The 20,970-nt window shown below is 42.5% G+C and overlaps 2 protein-coding genes across 2 annotated transcripts; both read left to right on the forward strand.

Moving 5' to 3' along the window:
* The first annotated feature begins 613 nt into the window (after positions 1 to 613).
* On the forward strand, positions 614 to 10,755 carry chmp1a (charged multivesicular body protein 1A). Its single transcript, XM_076733743.1, has 7 exons — positions 614 to 730; positions 1,813 to 1,832; positions 1,933 to 2,010; positions 4,262 to 4,408; positions 4,619 to 4,747; positions 4,905 to 5,098; positions 8,571 to 10,755. The coding sequence occupies exons 1-7, from the start codon at positions 724 to 726 to the stop codon at positions 8,590 to 8,592; spliced, it is 597 nt and encodes a 198-aa protein (XP_076589858.1). The 5' UTR covers positions 614 to 723; the 3' UTR covers positions 8,593 to 10,755.
* Positions 10,756 to 14,051: 3,296 nt separating this feature from the next.
* Positions 14,052 to 16,451, forward strand: slc10a3 (solute carrier family 10 member 3). The gene has a single exon (XM_076734172.1). The coding sequence runs from the start codon at positions 14,487 to 14,489 to the stop codon at positions 15,900 to 15,902; it is 1,416 nt and encodes a 471-aa protein (XP_076590287.1). The 5' UTR covers positions 14,052 to 14,486; the 3' UTR covers positions 15,903 to 16,451.
* The last annotated feature ends 4,519 nt before the right edge of the window (positions 16,452 to 20,970 follow it).

Genomic DNA, 20,970 nt, shown 5'->3' on the forward strand with positions numbered 1-20,970 from the left:
TTCAAGAAACTGTTGTTGAAAATGGAACACTTGAAGATTTATAGTGTGCCCTTCATCATTTTCTATATGATACTTTTAGTTTTATAGACAATGGGATCAGGAATACATTTAATTTTTGGAAAAGATGAGGAGTTGTCATTTAAGTAGGGTTTTAGATTTTCAGTGGGCAAAACAAACACAATGGTCTTTATAAGAGAAACAAATTTAAGTCATTTAAAGATTTAGATTATTGTTGTGTGGCATTTGGATTCATAACAAGTACATCTCTCAAAATACAGGTCACATTCAGAATCAGGTTATGAGATTGTGATGAGGCTCCTTTACAACTCTGACATCAACGTCACAGGTTGGAAAGGGAGACATGTCCTGAGAAATAAGACTGATACAGCTTTACTTATTTATTGGTTTAATTTACAGGTTTGTGGTCAAGATCATCAGCACAACACATTAAAGCCTTAGAGGGAGGGAAACACGTTTTGTACTGCACCAGCAGGACAACCACGGATACATTCACACTCCTGACCAGCTGGTGGCGGTAATGCGCCGTTGTTTTGGCAAGGACGTCATGGGGAGGGGCGGGGGAAATTCTGATCACGTGACTATTCCTGGACTAGGAAGTGCGGCGTCAGATACACGGTTAGATCAAAACAAACCAGGCTAGCTTGTGGGGGAGCTAAAAATCCTTTTTTTCCTGTGATCTCCTGAACTTATATTCGTCTTGACATGGAAGGTATGTCGTGTTTTAACAGCTGAACGGTCCACTTTGATAGACGTTGCCTCTGTTTTTAGCTTTATGACCAATCTCATGACAAGTAGCTAACATTAGCTTGCTAGCTTGGGTGGGTGGTTAGCTAGGTTGGGTGTCAGACCTGTTTGGGTTTTCAGTTCATTCATGTATCATATTCAACCCTCAGACCCAGACATACTATTAATTTGCCCTTTGACTTGGTTTAACATGTTGTATTAAGGCTGCCTGCCACTGAAGCTTTTGTCAGTCAATGACAGTCGCCTTAGGATTGTCACACTCCAGTCAAAATTCCATTAGTGAGACACTTCCCTAGGTTTGCACTTGTACAAAACACGAAGACTAATAACTGAAAGGAACAGTATCTTATAGCATTCGAGTGAGAAATTAAGTGCCCTCTCTTGATTATGTGTTTGGAGACCTTTTAATTGTGTTAACGTTTTCCCATTACAGGATGTGTATTTTGTCGATGTATTGTTCTGTATATTTTTTCGCTCTATGGCTTTATGGTACATCATTTTTTTCAGTTTCAGGCCTGTGAATTTGATAACGTGTGCGGTTCTTTTTTTGTTTGTTTGTTTGTTTGTTTGTTTTGTTTTTTTGACAAAGCACCATCAAGAGCCTCCACCAAAATCGTAAGCGTCCCCTAGGGGACAGTAGTTCCATTCACACACATTTGACAAGCAATGCAGTGTTTTAAAGGTGGGATTTTATACATTTGCTAGAGGGAACAGCCTGCCAGAGACATGACAAGGTTGATCATTTAGGTAATGTTAGAACTACATAAAGGTTTTTACACTAATGCTGGAAACAACCGTAACGTCGGTGTTGGGTAAAGGGTGCCTTTTTGTGTCTCCTTATTTTTTCACCTGAAAATTCTACTTTTTCACTGAGAGAGCGTTTACCTTCAAGCAAAGAGAAGACAGACTAGAATATTTCTGATCACTTTACCAGCAATCTGTTTTTTAGTATACGATGTCACCAGGCAGTGTATGCATAATGTAATGTATTGTGACTGTTTATGATACACTCCATACTCTTAACTCTGTCTCCCGTTCTCTCCACAGACACTCTCTTCCAGCTAAAGGTATGTATCTGTTTAAGGGATTAATCCCTATCAGCTTGATATAACTTGTAAAAGTGGATTAGGTGTTAATTTTCTGTACATCCATCTCTTTGGTTAACAGTTCACTTCCAAGCAGCTTGAGAGACTGGCCAAGAAGGCGGAGAAGGAGTCTGAAAAGGAGCAGGCCAAGGTCAAGAAGGTGAGCAAAGTGGCCCAAGCTGAAGGCCAAGCCAACAGGGCGTGTGGTGACTGAATATTTAAGATGCATACCTCAGGCTGTGGTCACAATCTCCCAAAATGTTCTCTTCCATCTAGACGGACATTTGTTGCATGTCATGTCACATTCCTCTCTCTCTCCCTTCATCATTTTGTGTCTTTGGTGCAAGTCTGTAAATGAGGGTAAATATAGATAAAAAGTGAATAGTTAGCAGTAGGGATTGTTTTTTAAGGTTGTCTGTCAAATAGTCTGACCAGCAGTGCTCCTCAGTTCACTAAGTGGTCTATTTTTGGCACAAGTGAAAAATGTAAAGCATCCAGACTGATATCATCTGCACACAGAATGTCTCTCTCCTATCTCTTTTCTTTTTCTTTTTTTTTTTGTTTTGTTTAATGTGTTGTGATCTTCGCAGTTGGCCAGTGGAGAGTGGTGATAATGTTTGGGTTGCCAGTAACCAAGCACTGTATGTGCACCCTCAAAACTGACAAATGGCAGTAAAGGGCTGACCGAGTGTCTTGTTTTTTTCATGGATGCCTGCAACTTTTGTTACATATCAAACTTCCTGGATCTTTTGCTTTTGTTCTTCCACCTGCCCCACTAAAGAGCATCTGTCAGGTTATCCATCAGGCCATGCAGCGCTTCTTTCTTCCTTTGTAAATGACAGAAAAAGGTTATCAGACTAGTCAAAAACAAAATTGAATACATCAATAGGTAATACAGGATTAAATAATTAAAGTGGGGCATTTTTTGCCCCCAGTCAACGGGTTAAAAAAGACTTCTGTAGATATGTGTGTGCTTTAATGTGTCTTTTTTCATAATGCCAGATTAACTCCACTGAAACGTCTAATTCGTGTTTGCTAACTAACTTTGTTTGTGTAAGCTTTGTTTTTAAAATACTTTAGTTTACATTTACTCTACTGCTGTAGTTTTATGATGAAATTTGCTTCACCTATGTAGCAAGCCAGAGAGGCTGGTGGTCAGTGAGTTTTCAGTTAAACTAGCTCGCTCCATTGTCCTCTTGTTCCACTGTAAAAAGTACAATTTTTTTGAACCAACTGATGGGTTAGCTCTAACACTGTACACTATAAAGAAATGTGAACATATGCATTACTTTTTACACTGCATTTAAAATATTTAACAGTGATATTTATATTTTCAAGTTTGACAACTTTTTACTGCCTTCTGTCAGTTTGGGGCCTCCATGTTTGAAACATTTTTGTTGTGATCAGTAGATTATTTCTGCACTTTCTCCTGGTTAAAGACACAGACGGTGGCACATATCAGTCAGCAGGGGGCAGTGCAGCTTCAGGAGTGCCTTGGTTGTTTTGTGAAATTGATGTGTCACTGGAATTGATGACTAATCGTTTTCAGAGGTACACATTTATGCTGTAAGGTCATGAGGCGTCTCTGGCCCTATTTTAAATACTTAGATAAGAGAAGACATACCGAGATGCCTTCTCTCATGGAACAATGAGGTTAGACTGTCCCTCTATTATCTCACTGGCCAAAGATATTTCCCTGTTGAGTCATGATAGTCCTCACCTCTCATATCCTGTCTAACAGCATTTGCAATGCTGCTGTCGCTGCTGCTATTTGCTTTTAATACTGTTGAAAGGATCATCATTATGACTGAGTGCATGTGAGCTACACTATACTGTTCAATGAATGAAACTACTGGAAAAGAAATCCAGAGAAATGAACAACATTAGACATGATTTAAAACAAGCAAAAACAAATTAAGTTACAGGCAATATTATCTGAGAAGTGATTTAAAAGACTACTGGCTTGATCTCATCAGGCAGCACAATGTACACCGTGGACAGAGTAGAATAAGAGGCCATTAATAGAACTCCAGCTGATTCAAACAGTAAACTGAATCTTCATTTTCTTTATTTTATTATTTTTTATAGTTTGACTGACGCATGGCTCAGTGTTTCATTTTGTTCTGCTACAATACATAGTCACACTAATGATGCATCCTCCCCAGTACAGTGTTCACTTCCAGTGTCTGCTCACCTGTGCAGGGGAGTAGAACACAAGAGCACAAATCAATGTGTCTCAGCGTATAAACACTGTGCAAATACTGAAGATTCCACAATGATGTTTCTGTGTGTCAATCTTAACACGTTTACATGTGTGCACATGTATATTATGTTCATTCTAAATGAGGTATCCTCAAAGTGAAATGCACATACAGATTGGAGTGTTAACAGTGTCTTTGTCTCATCAACAGGCTTTGCAACAGAAAAATGTGGAATGTGCCAGAGTTTATGCAGAGAACTCCATCCGGAAAAAAAATGAAGGTCTTAATTGGCTCCGCATGGCGTCTCGAGTCGATGCAGTGGCCTCTAAAGTCCAGACTGCTGTCACCATGAAGACAGTAAGTAACTGTTCAGTCAGCTCACTGATGCGTGCTCCCTTAGATTATATACAGTTTTACTAAACGTTCAAAATGCATAAAGCTGCTGTTTTTCTATTACCACATCACAGCGATCCCTGTACTTTAATGAGCTTAGGAAGGGAGAACATGACATTTTTTTTGTCTTTCCAGAATTCAAGAAATACATTGTAAGGTATTTTTTTCTATCAGGTGACCAAAAACATGGGCCAGGTGACCAAAGCCCTGGACAAAGCTCTGAACTCCATGGATCTCCAAAAGGTCTCTGCAGTCATGGATAAGTTTGAAAGCCAAGTCCAGAACCTCGATGTCCACACCTCGGTGAGTGGCTGCAGACTATGTGTGCTTGTTCTTATGTAGTATCTATTTTCATACAGTGTGAAGTATCAATCTAAGTCATGAAAAATCAAACCCAGATCTGCATTCCTTGGCCTTACTTCTCTGTTTGTCCTGCCCATCCCTCTCTTTCCTACACCAGGTGATGGAGGACTCCATGAGCTCGGCGATGACACTGACCACGCCTCAGGAGCAGGTGGATGACCTGATCCACCAGATAGCAGAGGAGAGCGGCCTGGAAGTGATGGACCAGCTCAACCAGCTGCCTGCAGGAGCCACATCAGTGGGCGCAGAGAGCTCACGGAGCCAGGACAAGGAGGACCAGCTGTCTCGGCGGTAAGGATCAGTGGCTGCACTTGGTACAAGATAGTGTAGCCACGTTTCCACCGAACACTTCTGGTATTGTACCTTTGAAACTCGTACCTAACCCATGCCTACATGTACCAGCGAAAACCCTACATCTGTTTTGTGAGTAAAACCACAGTAACATCCACCAGGTGAGCACGAGCAGATGAAACTCTTTAAAAAACATGACAAAGGGAAACTCCCTTTCTCTGCTCCCTGCTTCTCCTCTTTTGCTGTCTTGTTCAGACCACTCAAAGACAATATAGATAAGAAAAATAAATACCAAAAGCACGACTTTACTCTGAAGCCCACGTCATAACATTTGACATGGACATGCTTGTGGCTTCCTCGTGGGCAGTATCATTAAATCATTAGCTGGCTCACCATCAGCTCAACACTGATATTCCAAAACCACTGTCACAAAGTAAAACTTTTTTTTTTTTTTAATCTTCACTAGAGACGTTATTGGACTAATGTTACCTACGTTCTCCTCTTGGCTGTCATTGGCCTCTGTCTCTCACTCTTGAGTCTGTGGCCTGCGTAGATGCTGGAAGTCAATCAGAGTTAATAATAATAATACATTTATACATTTTAGAGTTGGGGATGCTGAGACAAAGCCAGCCATACTAAAGCATAGCGTTCATAGTTTTTGCATGAATTTGAAGAGCCAGGATCATTTACATTTAATAGTTAAATCTTTTATAATTAAATCTAAATGATTTGAGAACATTTGACACTACAATAGACAGGAAACTTGAACTCCAACTTATTGTCTGTCAGAGCAGTAAGTCTCTCTCTCTCTCTCTCTCTCTCTCTCTCTCTCTCTCATCATAACAAGAACACAATGGAGGACATTGAGCGTTTTGTCTTCTTTCTTCTCTCGTGGTTGTTTATTACATCAAGGAGAAAGCTTTGTTTGAGAAAGGACTGAAAAACAGGAGGGTTGTGAAATCCTACGTCATTCTCTGACCATTCTTTTGGACCAATCCAGGGACTGCACTGTTTCTAGCTCCACCTTTAAGTACCGATCAGTGTGCTAGGTACCTGAACAGAGGGGTAACACATAAACGGACTGAATCGGTTGATAGCTAGCTACAACTTTTGACCATGGAAATGCCAACATAACCATTCTTATATATGACAAACTGAACCAAACTGCACCTGCTTGGTGGAATCATGGCTTATGTGCCATCCTGTAACTACTGGGTTACAGGTTAGAATCAACATATGTGTGTCTGGATAATGCGTCTGGTACCAGGCTAACAAGTAGCACATGATCAGCCAGTTCAACAGTTAGAACAGAGCTGATTAGGTTGCATAATGCAGTTACTACTAACGGTTGCGGTTGCAAAGTCAGATGTAAAAAAAGGAAGAAATGCAATGTTGAGCTCAGATAGAGACGCTGAAAAACAGAAGGAAGATGCTGCTTATCAGAATAATCAATGAACTGCGGTTTGGTTACAGTTACATATGCAGAAAAAAATAGAGAACTTGAAGCTGCAAAGGACAATATGTTCTTTAGATTAAGGACAATGTGGGATATACAGCAGTTTCTAGGGCTTCGTCTTAGTTGATTGTAATTGTGACCAAGATTTTTTGAAGGTTTTGGTTGACTAAGAATATGTGCAGATAAACAATAATACTGGCACAAGATTTTCAGTTGAATTCACTGTAAACTGAACATGTAATGGTTTGGGCCAGTAAGAGGATGTAACTGTGGGCTCGGGGTAAATTGTGATGGGTAATTTCACTATTTTCTCAAATTTTATATGTCAAGCAGTTTATCAAATACAAGTCAACAGATAAATTGATAAAAGCAGTATTTTCAGCTCTATTTCTGACTCCCCCCCCAGCACAGGAAGAGCTGCTCAAAATAATTGGACTGATGTTGATTTCAGTGAAGTGCTTTGTTATCTGCAGTGCCGTCGTGGTGGTCTTTCTATCTAATCACGAGTTATTTCTAGAAAACATAATTGGGACACAACACAGAGACCAGCTTCCACATGCCAGCCTGTGAGCTGCTTATTAAGCAGGTGTTAAAATATAGAGGTGGTGTTGTTGTTGTTGTTGTCTCTTTTTTGACAGATTTCTGGCAGGTAAACATGTTGCGAGGTTCAAAGAGTCTGTTCTTGCTTCGTGCTGAAGTGGGCTGACAGCTTAAAGCTTAACATTGATGTAAGTTAGTCAAGAAAAGCTTGTTATAGATTTATTTCAAGCCCTTGTGTGTAGAATGATTATCACAGCATGTTTCACTCTGTTTTGTCGGTGGTTGTTTGTTTCAAAATGAGACAGTCCAGCATCCATCGCTCTCTGCCACAGTATCGTTTTTGATACTGCGACAGGGTCAAGAGAGCAAAAGTCAAACATTTCACATCTACACGTAGAACCATGTAGGTGCGTACATACAGATCTTCCCCTTTTGCTGAACCACTTCCCAGAATTGAAGCGTAGCTCTGACCACACACTTGGCTACCCAGGGTGCACTGCAAAACCTCACGTTCCTCAAGGTTTTTATCGGTTGGTCTATCAAAAGAGTCTTTTCAGCACCGTCATGTTTCTTGTAAATTACATAACTGAAATTGGATACAAAACACAAGATAAACAAAAAGCTCTCGATCAAGGTTCCCTTTCATTTGTTTTCTAAAGAACTGGGACCGGGGCATGTTCTGGACGTGTTGTTTCAAAGCTGGAAAATTATCTTGTCAGTGCTCTCTGATGGACAGACTCTGTGATGCAGATTATGTGTCTAAATGACCTCAAAAACATCTTTGGCATGTCTGCACTTCAGTTTCTCCTTCCTTATCATCCAAGTGTTGAATTCATGTTTAGCCTTGGAAACAGTAGACAAAGGCATAGTAATTTTATCTCAGATGTCCAGTCACTGCTTAGCTGAGCCAACTCCACACTTGACGAATGAAGACAGTAAGATGTGTTGGAAATCTGTGTGGAGAAAAAGCTTAAGTAAACCTTGAGGTCATATTATGTTATTTGATCTTGTTTGTGGTGAATACAGTGAATTAAAAACCAGACAAATCAATGTTCTTCATCACCTTGCCGGCAAAAATACAAAAGAAATCCAGTGTATGAACCAGTCCTGCTCGAGGACTGTTTCAGAGTGCTAAATGTTTTCCTGTCTTGCCCATAATGTCCTCAGACAGTGAGGGTTAGGGTTAGGGTTAGGGTTAGACAGTTCTGCTGTCTCACACTATATACTGTGTGATCATAAACAGTGTGTACATACAAACTGTGTATATTGTCAACCAACTAGAGCCATCATTCAGATCAGAGGTGGATTTTCCTTTATCTTGATGACAGCTGGAGGAAGTGTTTTTTCCCCTCTGCAAATGGTGTCAACACCAACAGCTGGGAAATCTAATTCAACCCTCTGCACCTTGAAGGCTTGTGTTGCGTTTTCCAAAAGCTCCCAACAATTAAACTGTCCCACATTTCTCACATGTTCCAGGTTGGCTGCTCTGCGGAACTGAGGCCTCCTCCAGGAGAGGTGACGGAGCTTACGGCTGGGTGGAGGCAGACGAGCTTAATGACGGCGACAGGAGCTGTGTGTGTATCTAGTGAACTGTTCCTACCGGGAGGACTTAATGAGCCTATTGATCTCCAACCCCCTGCTCTATAAATACACACACACACACACACACACACACACACACACACACACGCACGCACACCATTGGCTAGAAATACCACCTGAGAAGGCACAGATCTCTCCCTGGTTCACCTTCCCGGTTCGATCCATCTATTCCTGTTTCCATCTTCCCCTCTTATTCCCCGTTGGATCTCAGTTTACCTTCGCTCTTCTTCCTTTTTTTTTTTTTATCCCTCTGTCTGCACCAGCTCCAGCTCCTCCTCCTGTGGCTACTCTCACACACTTTTGGATGTAGGCTTTGTACATATAAGTAAACCCATTTCACAAACTGTATAATGTACATTGATGAAAATGGAAAAGTTTTAATAAGCAGTTACAGTGATTATAAGGGGGTTGGGTGTCCCTGCCTCTCATACAGCACAGGGTGGGTTAAAGATGCATCTGCATGTTGTTTTTAAGTTTTTTTGGGCTCTGTCAGTTCCAAATGGTTGCAATGGATGATTCTGCTGGGAAGAAGGAGCCACATTATGTTTTATTAGGAAAGAAATATTGATTTTTACCCACATGAAGCAGCATGTTATAACACTAACGGTGTCCTTCTTTCACCACATTCATCCAAGTAACACCCACTTCAGAAGCTCTGTGAACAGATTTCTGCATGTGGATCCAGAATCTGTAGGCCGGGACAACAGTTTGGTATCAGAAGTGTTCTGGTTTCCATTTGTAGTCCCAGTAGTGTTGACCAATCCCGTGTGAGCAGGCTTTGGTAGCATGCAGGTAGACGGTCCGTGTGGAGAGCAAAAGAACCCATCGACTACTGTCTGATGGAGATTTAGCTTTTCATCAGCTTTTTTTAAATTTCTCTACATTTATAAGCAGATATATGTTTATAGAGATAGCCAAAACACTGACTTATTGTAGTGTTTGAAGATCAAGTTGCTATTCAGACTGTAAATAATGGCATCACATGGAAGAGGAGGAAACCTGAAACACTGGCTGTCGCCCCCAGAGGCCACACCGTCATCAGGCTATCGCCGATGGGTTCTATCATTGCTCGCTTCATGACAACACTAACACTCTATACGACACAGGACAATCACACCTTTTGTCCCAATTAGTTATTTTTGTGTTCTATTTTACTTTTATTCTTCGGATTTGTTGTTGATTATTTCTCATACCTGCATTCAGATTTTTTGCTTTGAACGCCTTATTTGGGATGCAGGTGCTTGCATAGGTGCTTCCCCAATCAGTGCCTGAAAGACGGTAGCATAGTCGTAACAGCAGCGAATCAAAACTCAACAGACATTGGTCAGACCAAGGAATTTTCCGCTCCCCTTCCTGCCAGACGAGCCTGACGTGTTCTCGTGTTGGTCTTAGCCAGCTTCGCGTCAACACGAGCTGTGATGAGTGCGAGCTCTGGTGGCCTGATCTCTTTCGATGGTTTTGGGTGTTTGATTCAAGGTTTGGAAAATCCTCCCAGCCCCCCACCCAGCAACACTGAAAGCTCGCTCAGATATATTTGGAAGCTTCTCTGTCTCAAAATAAGATAATCCTCCACACCTGTCTCAGTCATCCCAAACACTTTCAGGATAAGACATCAGTTAAGAGCAGGGATGTACATGCTGGATCTTTTTTTTTTTTTTTTTTTCATTTGACAGGAGTCAGTTGCTGCTCCTAATTTGCCTTGAAAAACCACATATTTGCTTGAGAAGTTAACCATTCAGGTAAATGCAGGAGATGTGCTGGAAGACGATTCGCATTAAGAGCAGGTGATGTTTTTTTTTCTCTTGTGTTTTGAGCTCATTGCTCTGCATTGAGTCCCCTGTTAAGTGCTTTGACTGGTTTTTCGATGTAAACGTCAGTGAGAGGGCGAGCAGGCTGAGGCCTCACCACCGATGACAGAGCAGCTTCACCCTCTGACAGTGTTTTCAGTTTGTTGTCCATTTTAACACAGGGAGGGTCTATTTATACTCAAAGTTCAGCAGACTTTGCGACACTTTTGTTTTGTATATTAATCTTGTGCAAATAAAACCGTGTCCTCTGACGCAGTCTTGTATTTGACTTCAGTGGTTTGTGGACTGATGATGTTCATACAGCAGTATGATGTGTCAGATCAAATTTTAAGCAACAGCGGATGAAGGCAAAGGTGTGAACTGCTGCAAATGCAGCTTTCCCACAGTAGTGAGAACACAAACAGTATTTCATGAAATCTGTTTAATCTAAAAATGTCTTTTCTACTGTAGGTCAGAATATTTGATAAAAGCTGCTGTGAAGCAGGATTTTCATGTTGCAAGACTTACAGAACGTATAACTGAACAGTTAGATTAATGTGTGTGTGTATATATAGATATATGTGTGTGTGTGTGTGTGTGTGTGTGTGTGTGCGTGTGTGTACATACATATATATCAATCATATTTATTGCCAAGTAGGTCTTCACATATAGGAAATTTGCCCTTGTTCTTTGATGCATAACAATTAAGTAGAAAATATAAAGAAAGATAAAAAGCAAGTACTGTAGGTCAAGAAGCATAAATAGAAAATAGGCAGTAAAATATAAAAAAATATAAAAAATAAAAAAATATATGTGAATTATAAGTGTTATTCAAACGAAAGTGCTGTACAGTTTTATGCAGGAATGTACAAAAGAGTATGAGTGAGTACTGAAGACTTTAATGTTTAGTGTCCATGGGTTGGGGTAACGGTCTGTGTGTGGTGTGTGTCCCTGGTCTTGCTGATAAAGCCAGCTCCAGTAGAGGAAAACATTGATCTTGTGGTTTTGGTCCTAATGGACCGCAGCCTCCTGCCGGACGGGAGTGTCTCTGACAGGCTGTGTCAGAGGAGGGAGGGGTCGCTGATAACTCACCACAAACTCTTTCTGTTATATTCCTGCAGGCTCTCTCATTATTCCTCTCATCTCTGTATTCTCATGAGGTGTACTCGAGAAGGCTCAGGATAAGCATCTTTTTTTTTTCCTGCTCACCCTGAAACATTTTGTCAAGACACTCTGCCTCAAATTGTGCTCCCATAGCAAATACATGCATATTCACACCCACTCATGTCATTGCATTGGCTTTTTTTTTGTACCCACACCACCTCTAACATTAGTATTGTTCACTCTGAACACACCTCTGGCTGCGGCCCTGTTTATAATGCACTGTTGCCAGGCCATCTAGCAGAGGATAACCTTGCATGGACTGGTGCTAAACTGGCATTTCAGGACAATGCTTTTGGATTAGTCATCATGGCTGCTTATGATCTCATTTGCAACACACCACAAGGCCAATCATAACCGCTTCTCTCAGATGGTTCATGAATATTCACACAGATATAGTGTGTTCACACACAAAGGCAAATACAGGCTGCTGCGTTCTCTGGACAAACAGTCGAAGCTGCAGCACAGACAGCAAATGTTCCTGTAATTTCTCACCGAAGACATCGCTGGGGAAAGTGCCGAGATGGGTGGCGGTGGAATGTATAACTCAGGGCTTGTTTTGCAATGCTTGTCACTCTCTCTGTGCCTCTCTCCTGCTCTCTCTCCCCTCCTTGTGAAATAAGTCATGAGGTAAATTATCATACCACGGGTAAATAATTAGGCAGCTCGGGGAGGAAATGTGCGTGCCTGGCAGCCCCATAACAACTGGCTGTCACTCCATGAAATGTCAAAGAGGAGGCCAGAGCGATCACCCCAGCAGGTTGTCTTGGCGTGCGCTGAGTGTTTCCACTGTGGACTTCCCCTGCCTTTTCTTTTTCTGGAAGCCTTGACTTAGCCGTGGTGACAGAAAGAGGACGCACAACTCATGAAAACACAATAGATGATGAACAAGCAGTCACAGGACTGACTTCGACACAGTGAGCCGTGGCAGTTAACATGCAGGATGAGCCTGAGTGGTGTTCCCACTGGAAAATACCAACCCGCTGACCTCTGGGGAAGAAAACTGGGGGTTATGAATAGAAAATGGCTTTTACATATGTGAGTGACTCCCAGGAGGAGCCAGTTACTATAAAAAGAGATGCTCACGGGGTTATGCTGACAGAATGGAGTTCCCCTTTAATGCCACAGTCCTGAGATAGGCACAGTGTCAGGTTTCCCAGTTGTATCTGCTGTTTGTGTATGACAAATAAGCAATAGCCTATTTGGCAGAGGGTTTGAAACTAGAAGCTGCTCAGGGAGTGTGACTGTCTTGATTTTCTCCCATGGGTATAATGGATCAGTGTCACGAGATACTACAGGCATCAAAGGTCAGGAAACAAACTGACAGTGAATGTGGGAAATAGGAGCAATACAATGTCCATGTTTGCAAAAGAAGAACAAGCAAGACAGCGTGAAAGAGAGATGAGCTGGAAACTGTAGGCTATCACCAAACACCCTGCTGGTGGGGATGACTTAAACAAGTGTTTTTAACTGCTCTGTTATCACTTTATTATTATTATTATTGTTATTGTTATTCTTATTATTCTTATTATTATTATTATTATTATTATTATTATTATTATTTCCTCTTTTTATTTTATTTTATTTTATTTATTTATTTATTTTTTGCAATTCCGCCATTTTACTTGGGTCAGGAAATTAAATGCATGTCACCCTGTGTCTGTGTATGATAGCCTTGGCTGCCCCCCGCCCTGTGTACAGAAATCTCGGCGTTCCCTCTCCCATGTGACCGCCCCTGCTTATTGGCCCAGGGATGCTTTGGGCCGCTCCGATTGGATTAATGAAGATTTGAGTCAAGGTAGTCACAGTCACCCAGAGAGAGACAGGAAGTGGTGGGATTTTTCTTTTAAAATAAACGCATGCGATTTGTTACACGTAAATAAGTGTACGTTGCAATTTTGGGAAACAAGTTAAAAAGGAAGCAACATTAATGAGTCGAGGGATAATAATACACATATATGAATAACAGGGGCATCAGCATTATGGCTGGATTGAGATGCGAACAATTGATCTGCTGGGCTCTCATTCACCCCTCTTCCTCCACCTCATTATGCTAGAATAATGTCTGGCTACAGATTTGCTGCATGATAATTTGGTTAAATATATGAATTTTGTCATATCCAACAAAAAACACCATAAAACTGAAACAATTGGGGTCTTAAGAATAAATTTTGTATTCCCAGTGAAACTGGCATGTAAGGAAATTATTAAACGCAGGTGACATATAGTGAAACTCGTCGCTTTAGGAGCCATTCGGAGTCTTGGTCTTGAGGCAGTTGTCCGCTTTATCTTGTCCATACAGCCTTCAATACGGCCGATGTTTCGCAATCGAATAAAAGGGTTTTACTTTGGCATTTCTTGGCGGAAGTCTGGCTTTGACTTAATAACCTTAACTTTACCGAAGCAGCTTTGAGCAGCAAGCAAACGGCAGACGAGCTATGATGCTCTCCGCTTCCATCAACCGGGGAGATAATAACAACGGAAGAAGAGGCGAGGCTTCGCTTTTCCGAGACGGACATCTTAGCACCGAGTAGACAAAAGAGGAGTCGTGAGAGACCTGTGTGAGTGAGTGTTTCCTGTGTGCCGGGGGCCGCTGCTGTAGAGCCGGGCTCAGACAGGACAGGGCGGGGTGATGTTTAGGTTCCGGTATAAAGCCAGCGAGAAAATGAGAACCAGACGAGGTGTGGAGCCGGCTGCCGACGCTGTCGTGTTTTCCCGGAGACTAGAATGAGAAGTTTACCGTCCAGGTGGAACAGGGCGGCAGTGTAACCGTCTGGAGAGGCCGCTGGCGGGGGAGAAGCGTGTCTCTGCGGCGCCCCTCCGCCCCTTGTATGTCAATAAGATGAGGACGCTATTTACATTCTGTTGTCTCTTCCTTATTACCCGCGGAGCGGACCGGGCGTGGGCCACCGGAAACCTAACAGTCGACAGCAGCAACGACACCAACCTGACCGCCGACAGCAGCAGCAGGTACATCAGAATCGGAGACGGGTCATCGCAGGAATTTGAGTTTCCTGAAAACACCAACGGCGTGATTGTAATTTCCAGCCAGTACCGGAGCGCTGCGGCCAGCAGGAAGGGCCGCCAGAGCTGGAAGCAGACCGTGAGAGTCCGCTCCCTGGACCCGGAGGTCCTCTCCATCCTCAATGTGACGGACAGCGGCCACGCAGGACCAGCCAAGAGTTACATTATCAGCATCCGGTCCGGGTTCCCAGGCAGGGCTCAGCTGCAGATCCAGCTGCTGGACCTGGACCAGGATTCGGTTCCAGTTCTGATCGAGGAGAGAACGGATTACTCCATCAGAGTGGCGCCCGGTAATGATGACCCGGCCACCCGGCTCGTCCAGTCGGGTGGCCTGTCCCATTTCTCTGAGAACCCTGTGCTGTTTGCCTTGCTGCCCCTCATCTTTGTCAACAAGTGTGCCTTCGGGTGCAAGGTGGAGGTGGAGGTGCTGCGGGGTCTGCTGAGGAGCCCCGTGCCACTGCTCTTAGGGGTGCTGGGTCAGTTTCTGGTGATGCCATTTTATGCCTACTGTGTATCCCAGCTGGCCTCACTGCCCAAAGCGCTCTCTCTGGGCCTGGTCATCACCTGCTCTGCCCCAGGCGGTGGGGGTGGCTACCTGTACAGCCTGCTGCTCGGAGGAGACGTCACCCTGGCCATCTCCATGACCTTGGTCTCCACCGTGGTGGCGACAGCAGCCATGCCTTTATCATCAGCCCTGTATGGTCGGCTGCTGGGTGTGCATGCTGCCCTGCACGTGCCATTTGTGAAGATCCTTGGCACCCTCCTGTTCATCGCCATCCCCATCTCACTGGGCATGCTGGTCAAGCTGCGCCTGCCCGCCCTCTCGCGCGTCCTGCTGGCACTCATAAGACCATTCAGCTTCGTGCTCATCGTAGGTGGCATCTTCATGGCCTACCAAATGGGTGCGTTCATCCTGGCGAACGTCAGGCCGCAGATTGTGGCAGTTGGTGTGACGGTGCCTTTGCTGGGGCTGATGGTCGGAGCCATCTTGGCCAAGCTGGCGGGCCTGGCCCCGTCACAGAGGAAGACGGTCAGCATCGAGGTAGGCGTCCAGAACAGTCTTCTTGCACTCGCTGTCATGCAGCTGTCCTTCCGCCGGGCGGAGGCCGACTTCGCGTCCCAGGCGCCCTTCATCGTGGCCCTCAGCAGCACCTCGGAGATGCTGCTCATCGTTCTGGGGTACTTTGCCCAGCGGAGGCTGTGTGGGTCTGCCGTCCCCAGGAGTGACGCCTGATTGTAGCTGCAGTTTTTTTTGACGAATGAACCCTTTCAAAACCTGTGGAGTTTTTTTGTCCCACAGTCTTTGGCCACAAGACACCCAACAATTACGAATCCAGTAATCACCTTTGTGGTACACAGGACAGTGAATGGACTTCTGTGTTTTGTCATTGTTTTCGTATTTTTCATGAAAACCAAAGGCCTTTTACCCTGCTGAGACCTTTTTGTGTTTATTTTACAGTATGTACTTTTTAAAAACAGATTATACTGTGAGGTACTTCGTGTAAATATTCCTAAGAAGAGAAATACCTATCAAAAAGATATTTTTGTACCAGATTACTTTTTGTAATCAAAAAGCAAAGATCATGTTTACAAGAGGTCCATGTGTCTTAGCTGGGGGGAGAATCTTGAGGGTGAAGTGGAATCGTTTGTGAATCAAACAGGAACATGATGATGTTTTGAAAGTATTTGCTACTGATTGTGTTCCCTGGATCTGCGAATCCACGTACTTGAATATTTGAGAGGAGAAAAGAAGAAAAGAGAATAAAACCATTGTTAAAGCAGGCTTCAGTTTGTCAAGAGTGTGTGTGCCAAGAAACATGTCAAACAGGTCAGTGTTACGAAAGAGCCAGCAGGCTGTTTGTGGTACGATAGCTGAGACCAGGCCGCGTTTTAGTTGAATACAAACATGTGGTTGCTCGCACTCAGCGACTGTTTGGTTTCACTTTTGCTCACAGATGGTAAAACCAACGGTTGTTCAGTGACTTGCATATTGGAAGAACAGCTTCACAGTATGCATTGAAATTCCCATGTGGAACATTTTGTCTTATCAAGTTTCTAATGTTTTCAGATTAAAGCTACTGTTGGTACATTTAATGTCATATTTAATATATTTAGATATCGTAGTTTCATGGCAGACAGCAGTCGTTGTTTCATGTTTTCCATACGGGCAACATGTGTTGCATTTTGATTGAATCAGACAAAAAGCAGGGTAATCAAAAAACAAACATGGCTGCACTGACCGGGCTGCTTTTAAAAGGTCAGTGCGCGCACACACACACACACACACACACACACACACACACACAAACACAACCACATTTTCCATTTACTTTAGATTTATGCGCTGAACATCTGAAATATTCATCTTTGCATCATCCGTTACCATGGTGAAAGTAACCAAACAAGTTTAGTCAGGTACTGTATGAGGGACAGTGCTGACGTATATTAACTGAATAATTTCATGCCACTTTATACTTCACTGCATTTCAGAGGAAAATGTACGTTAAACTTCACTTTGCACATAGAAATTTAATATCCATAGAAAGTTCAGTAACTTAAACCACCCAACAGTAATTAAACTAGCTTTAGTCAGCTGGGACTCAGTGTAAAACATGAATAAAAACAGAACATGATCATTTGCAAGCAAACTGTGTTTACTGACAACAGTTTAACAAAGTGTTCCTGAGCTCATGTATTAATCTCCTTCATACAATCATGTGTTCACAAAGTGGTGAACCTCTCTCCATCCTCGCTTGTGAAGGACTGAGTCTTTCCAGGATGCCCCTTTCATACCCAATCATGATACTATCACCTGTTACCAATCAGCCTGTTTACCTGTGGAATGTTCCAAACAGCTGTTTCTGGAGCATTCCACATCTCTCCCAGTCTCTAGTTGAAACATGTTGCTGCATCAAGTTCAGAATAAGCAGATATTTACAAAAATCAATGAGTGCTGATGAGGGCAAACATTAAATATATTGTCTTTGTACTTCAATAGAATATTTGTCGAGAAGGATTGTCAAATTCTCACATTCTGTTTTTTCTATGTTTTACTTGTTAATGCATCAACGTTATCCAACAGTTTAATATGTATCAGTCTGATTCTGGCATATTCCATTTTGAATAAGTAAACTTTGCTGCCAAGACTCATGTACATTTACCTAAGAACTAATTTGAATGCTAGACTTTCACTGATAACACAGTGCTTTATTGCAGTACATTAGTGCAGTATTGCTACGTCTCCTTTAGTAAAATGGAAAAGCTCACTGGTGAAGTGTCACAGAACACACTGTCGACAGTTTTCCACGGGACCATTGCTTTGGTACAAAGTGCACTCAGTGTTTACAGTGTCCTGTGGATTCTTCAGAGTACAGACAACGCTGTTGAATGTCATGTTGCTGGAGACTTTTTATAATGTGCTTTTTGTACTTCTCTGAGCACAACAGAGCTCCTTTATTTGAACTGGTGGCAGAATGTCAGTGGCAGATATCTGAACACCCTGGGAAATGAAACCAAGTGTGTGACCTATGTGTGAGATACTAGCAGTGCTGAAAGAGAAAGTATGTTTGCTTAGTGCTTTACAGGAAGGCATTGAAGAAGAATGATGAAGTACTTGAGGCAGAAATGAAAACTGGAATCAGAGAGGGTGAAAGGTTTTGAAGGAGGACTAGTTTGTGAGATAACATGAGGGGGAAGAGAGTTTGAAAAAGTCCATAAAAAGAAACCATGCCAAAGGCCAGTATGGGCACTAAATCTATGTGTGTCACAGTTCAGTTCAATATCTATTGTGCAAAGTCCACTTTCTCTCAGCTGACTTGTTGAACAGCATTCTGTGATTCACAGTAAGAGCCGAACGCCTCTGTGTTCTTTAACAATCGATGTGAACAATAGAGGGTTGAACATTCAGATTATACTCTCAGCGCTCATAATCAACACAGTAACCCTCCCCGTCCTGCCTAAGAAACCGCTCCACTCAATGAAGCGGAAGCTTTTCCATGCAGGTATTTTTCTATAAAGGCTGCGTTTCCTGTTTACGCGTCAGGAGCGGCAGGCTTTGATGTGCCTTCATTACCATGTTTTCTGTGGAGGGTTTGTGGTGGAAAACAGGAGAGTTCAGGCCTGCTGTTTTGGCTGAGCTCTCAGGAATGTAGCACAGCTGTAAAGCCTCCAGGCGGAGCTGACAGTGCTGTGTGGCTGCCTCGCTCAGGAGGGGAAGTCCAGCTCTCTGTGCTTCTCACAAGGGAACGATGACTGTAAGAGCTACATGATCTCTCTCAGCCATCGCCGCTCCCCTCTTCCTCGTGCATTAAAACACGTCATCCTTTTTGTAGGAGTGCTATTGATTTTTTCCATTGGAGAAATGTGTCATGCACAGAGCTGTTCCCTGAGCTACATGAGTGGAACTGTAACACGTGTGTGTGTGATCAGTAGATACTGAATATGTCTTCTTTTTAAAGATCAATAATGTCTTTTACCTTTTTAACATGTAACCTTGTAGGTTGAAAAATAGCGTTTGTGATGTAACTGAGCTCAAATGTGACATTTTATGAAAACGCAAATAGAAATGAGAAAAGTAGGAGGGAGTCCAACGCACTTCCAACTCTAAGACACAATAATCTCATTTGTTTGTTTTGTATAATGAAACCATTTTCCTCCATCTTGTTCTTAACTGATCATTTGTTTCACAGTTTGAATTTTCCCTGTTCTTGCTTTCCAGTCGTGGGTGCATGGAAAGGATTTCTGTAAACATCATTAAGTTTCAAAGCAGAAATCTATTCCATTTTCAGTAAATATAGTATGTCATTCTCAAACTGAATTTCTGCTGGCATGCGACCAAGTAATCCACGACAAGAGGCTCTCTAATACTTCCTGCAGTCTCTGTGATATTGTACACTAGACCATATCATGTTTTGACTAAATGAAAAATGTTTTTTCATTGTTTCCTCTCCAGCACATTAATGTCACTGATAAATTCTACAGGACTTGTTGAATTGGTGTGATAAAATGGCACTTCTGCGTGTTATGATGGGTATCAATTTGACAAACTGCATGCAGTAGTTCTGTGCTGGCCTACGTGTCTCCCCTGCTCAAACGCATCACCCTGCATCTTCATCCCCTCTAACTTAGCTTGTGCATCTTCATCATGTCACTGTTCTAAAATATACAGACGCATTTTTTATTTTAACATTAGTTCGTTCATTTTTTAGTGTTGCAGGACACTGACTGACCTCCCTCAAAATCCAAGATTATGTAAATAGCTTCTAGCTGGGAGACATTGAAACATATGACTGGTGGTCTGTGTTTTAACTGCAGTTCCTCACAGGAGATGATTAGTCTTTTATTCATATTGTGTCTAAATATAACCAAACTATTTTGAGACCATTTCACATAAACATCTTGTTCCATTCCCTGCAAGGAAGAGCAGCACCGGATGTACTCATCATTCGCTGTGGCAGCAATGACATGGGAGAGGTCAGCAGCATGAAACTGGTCAGCATGATGAAGGAGGATCTGCACCACCTTCACCTCCATCATCCTGGCATGAGGGTCGTATTTTCAATAGTGGAGGGCTGGTGCCAATCCAGTGAAGAGTCGTTTCACACCTTTGGGACATAATATGTTTTTAAGTGCATGTAGATGCTTTGCAAGAATATTAAAAATATGGATAGATAAAATAATATATAAGTATTAAATAGAAATGTGAGAAATGCTGTAATTTAGCCAACTAGTCAGACAATTTTTTCAGACAATTAAGTTTGTTCCATGGTGGAATGATGAATGTTGTGAGCCACAGAGGAACAGAGGGATCGTGCAATTAATGGTCTATCTGTAAACCAGGACTAACTGCTCCAGGAAAAGATCAAATCTGCGATACCACGTTGGACCATCTGTCTGATGTAGCTTTGGAGGTCATGTTATATTTATGTAATATGAGTGGCAGGAAGAAAAATTACCAGGAAGTTGGAAACAAGCAGTTCTAGTACCCATCAGAAAGCTTGACATCACACATGTGAAATTATGAACGTCTAATCACATAAAGGCCAGATATCATGTGGAAGCAGAGAATCTTTGGTAGAACCATCAAAGTGCATTTAGAGAAGAAGGGATCCAACAGTAAGCCTATAATCAGAGGCAAAGAAGACACAAATGAATAAGAGGGTGGTGGTAGCGTTATTTTCTGATGTGGAAGAAGCTTCTAAAAGATTAGAAATATCAGGTAAAATCTGTGGATGAGTAAATTTTTGTAGGGATGCTCTACAGAAGTGAGAGTGGGAAGACCTTTTTAAGAAAGCTGTTTGGTG

Source organism: Chaetodon auriga, chromosome 6, assembly GCF_051107435.1.
Source record: "Chaetodon auriga isolate fChaAug3 chromosome 6, fChaAug3.hap1, whole genome shotgun sequence".
NCBI lineage: Eukaryota > Metazoa > Chordata > Actinopteri > Chaetodontiformes > Chaetodontidae > Chaetodon > Chaetodon auriga.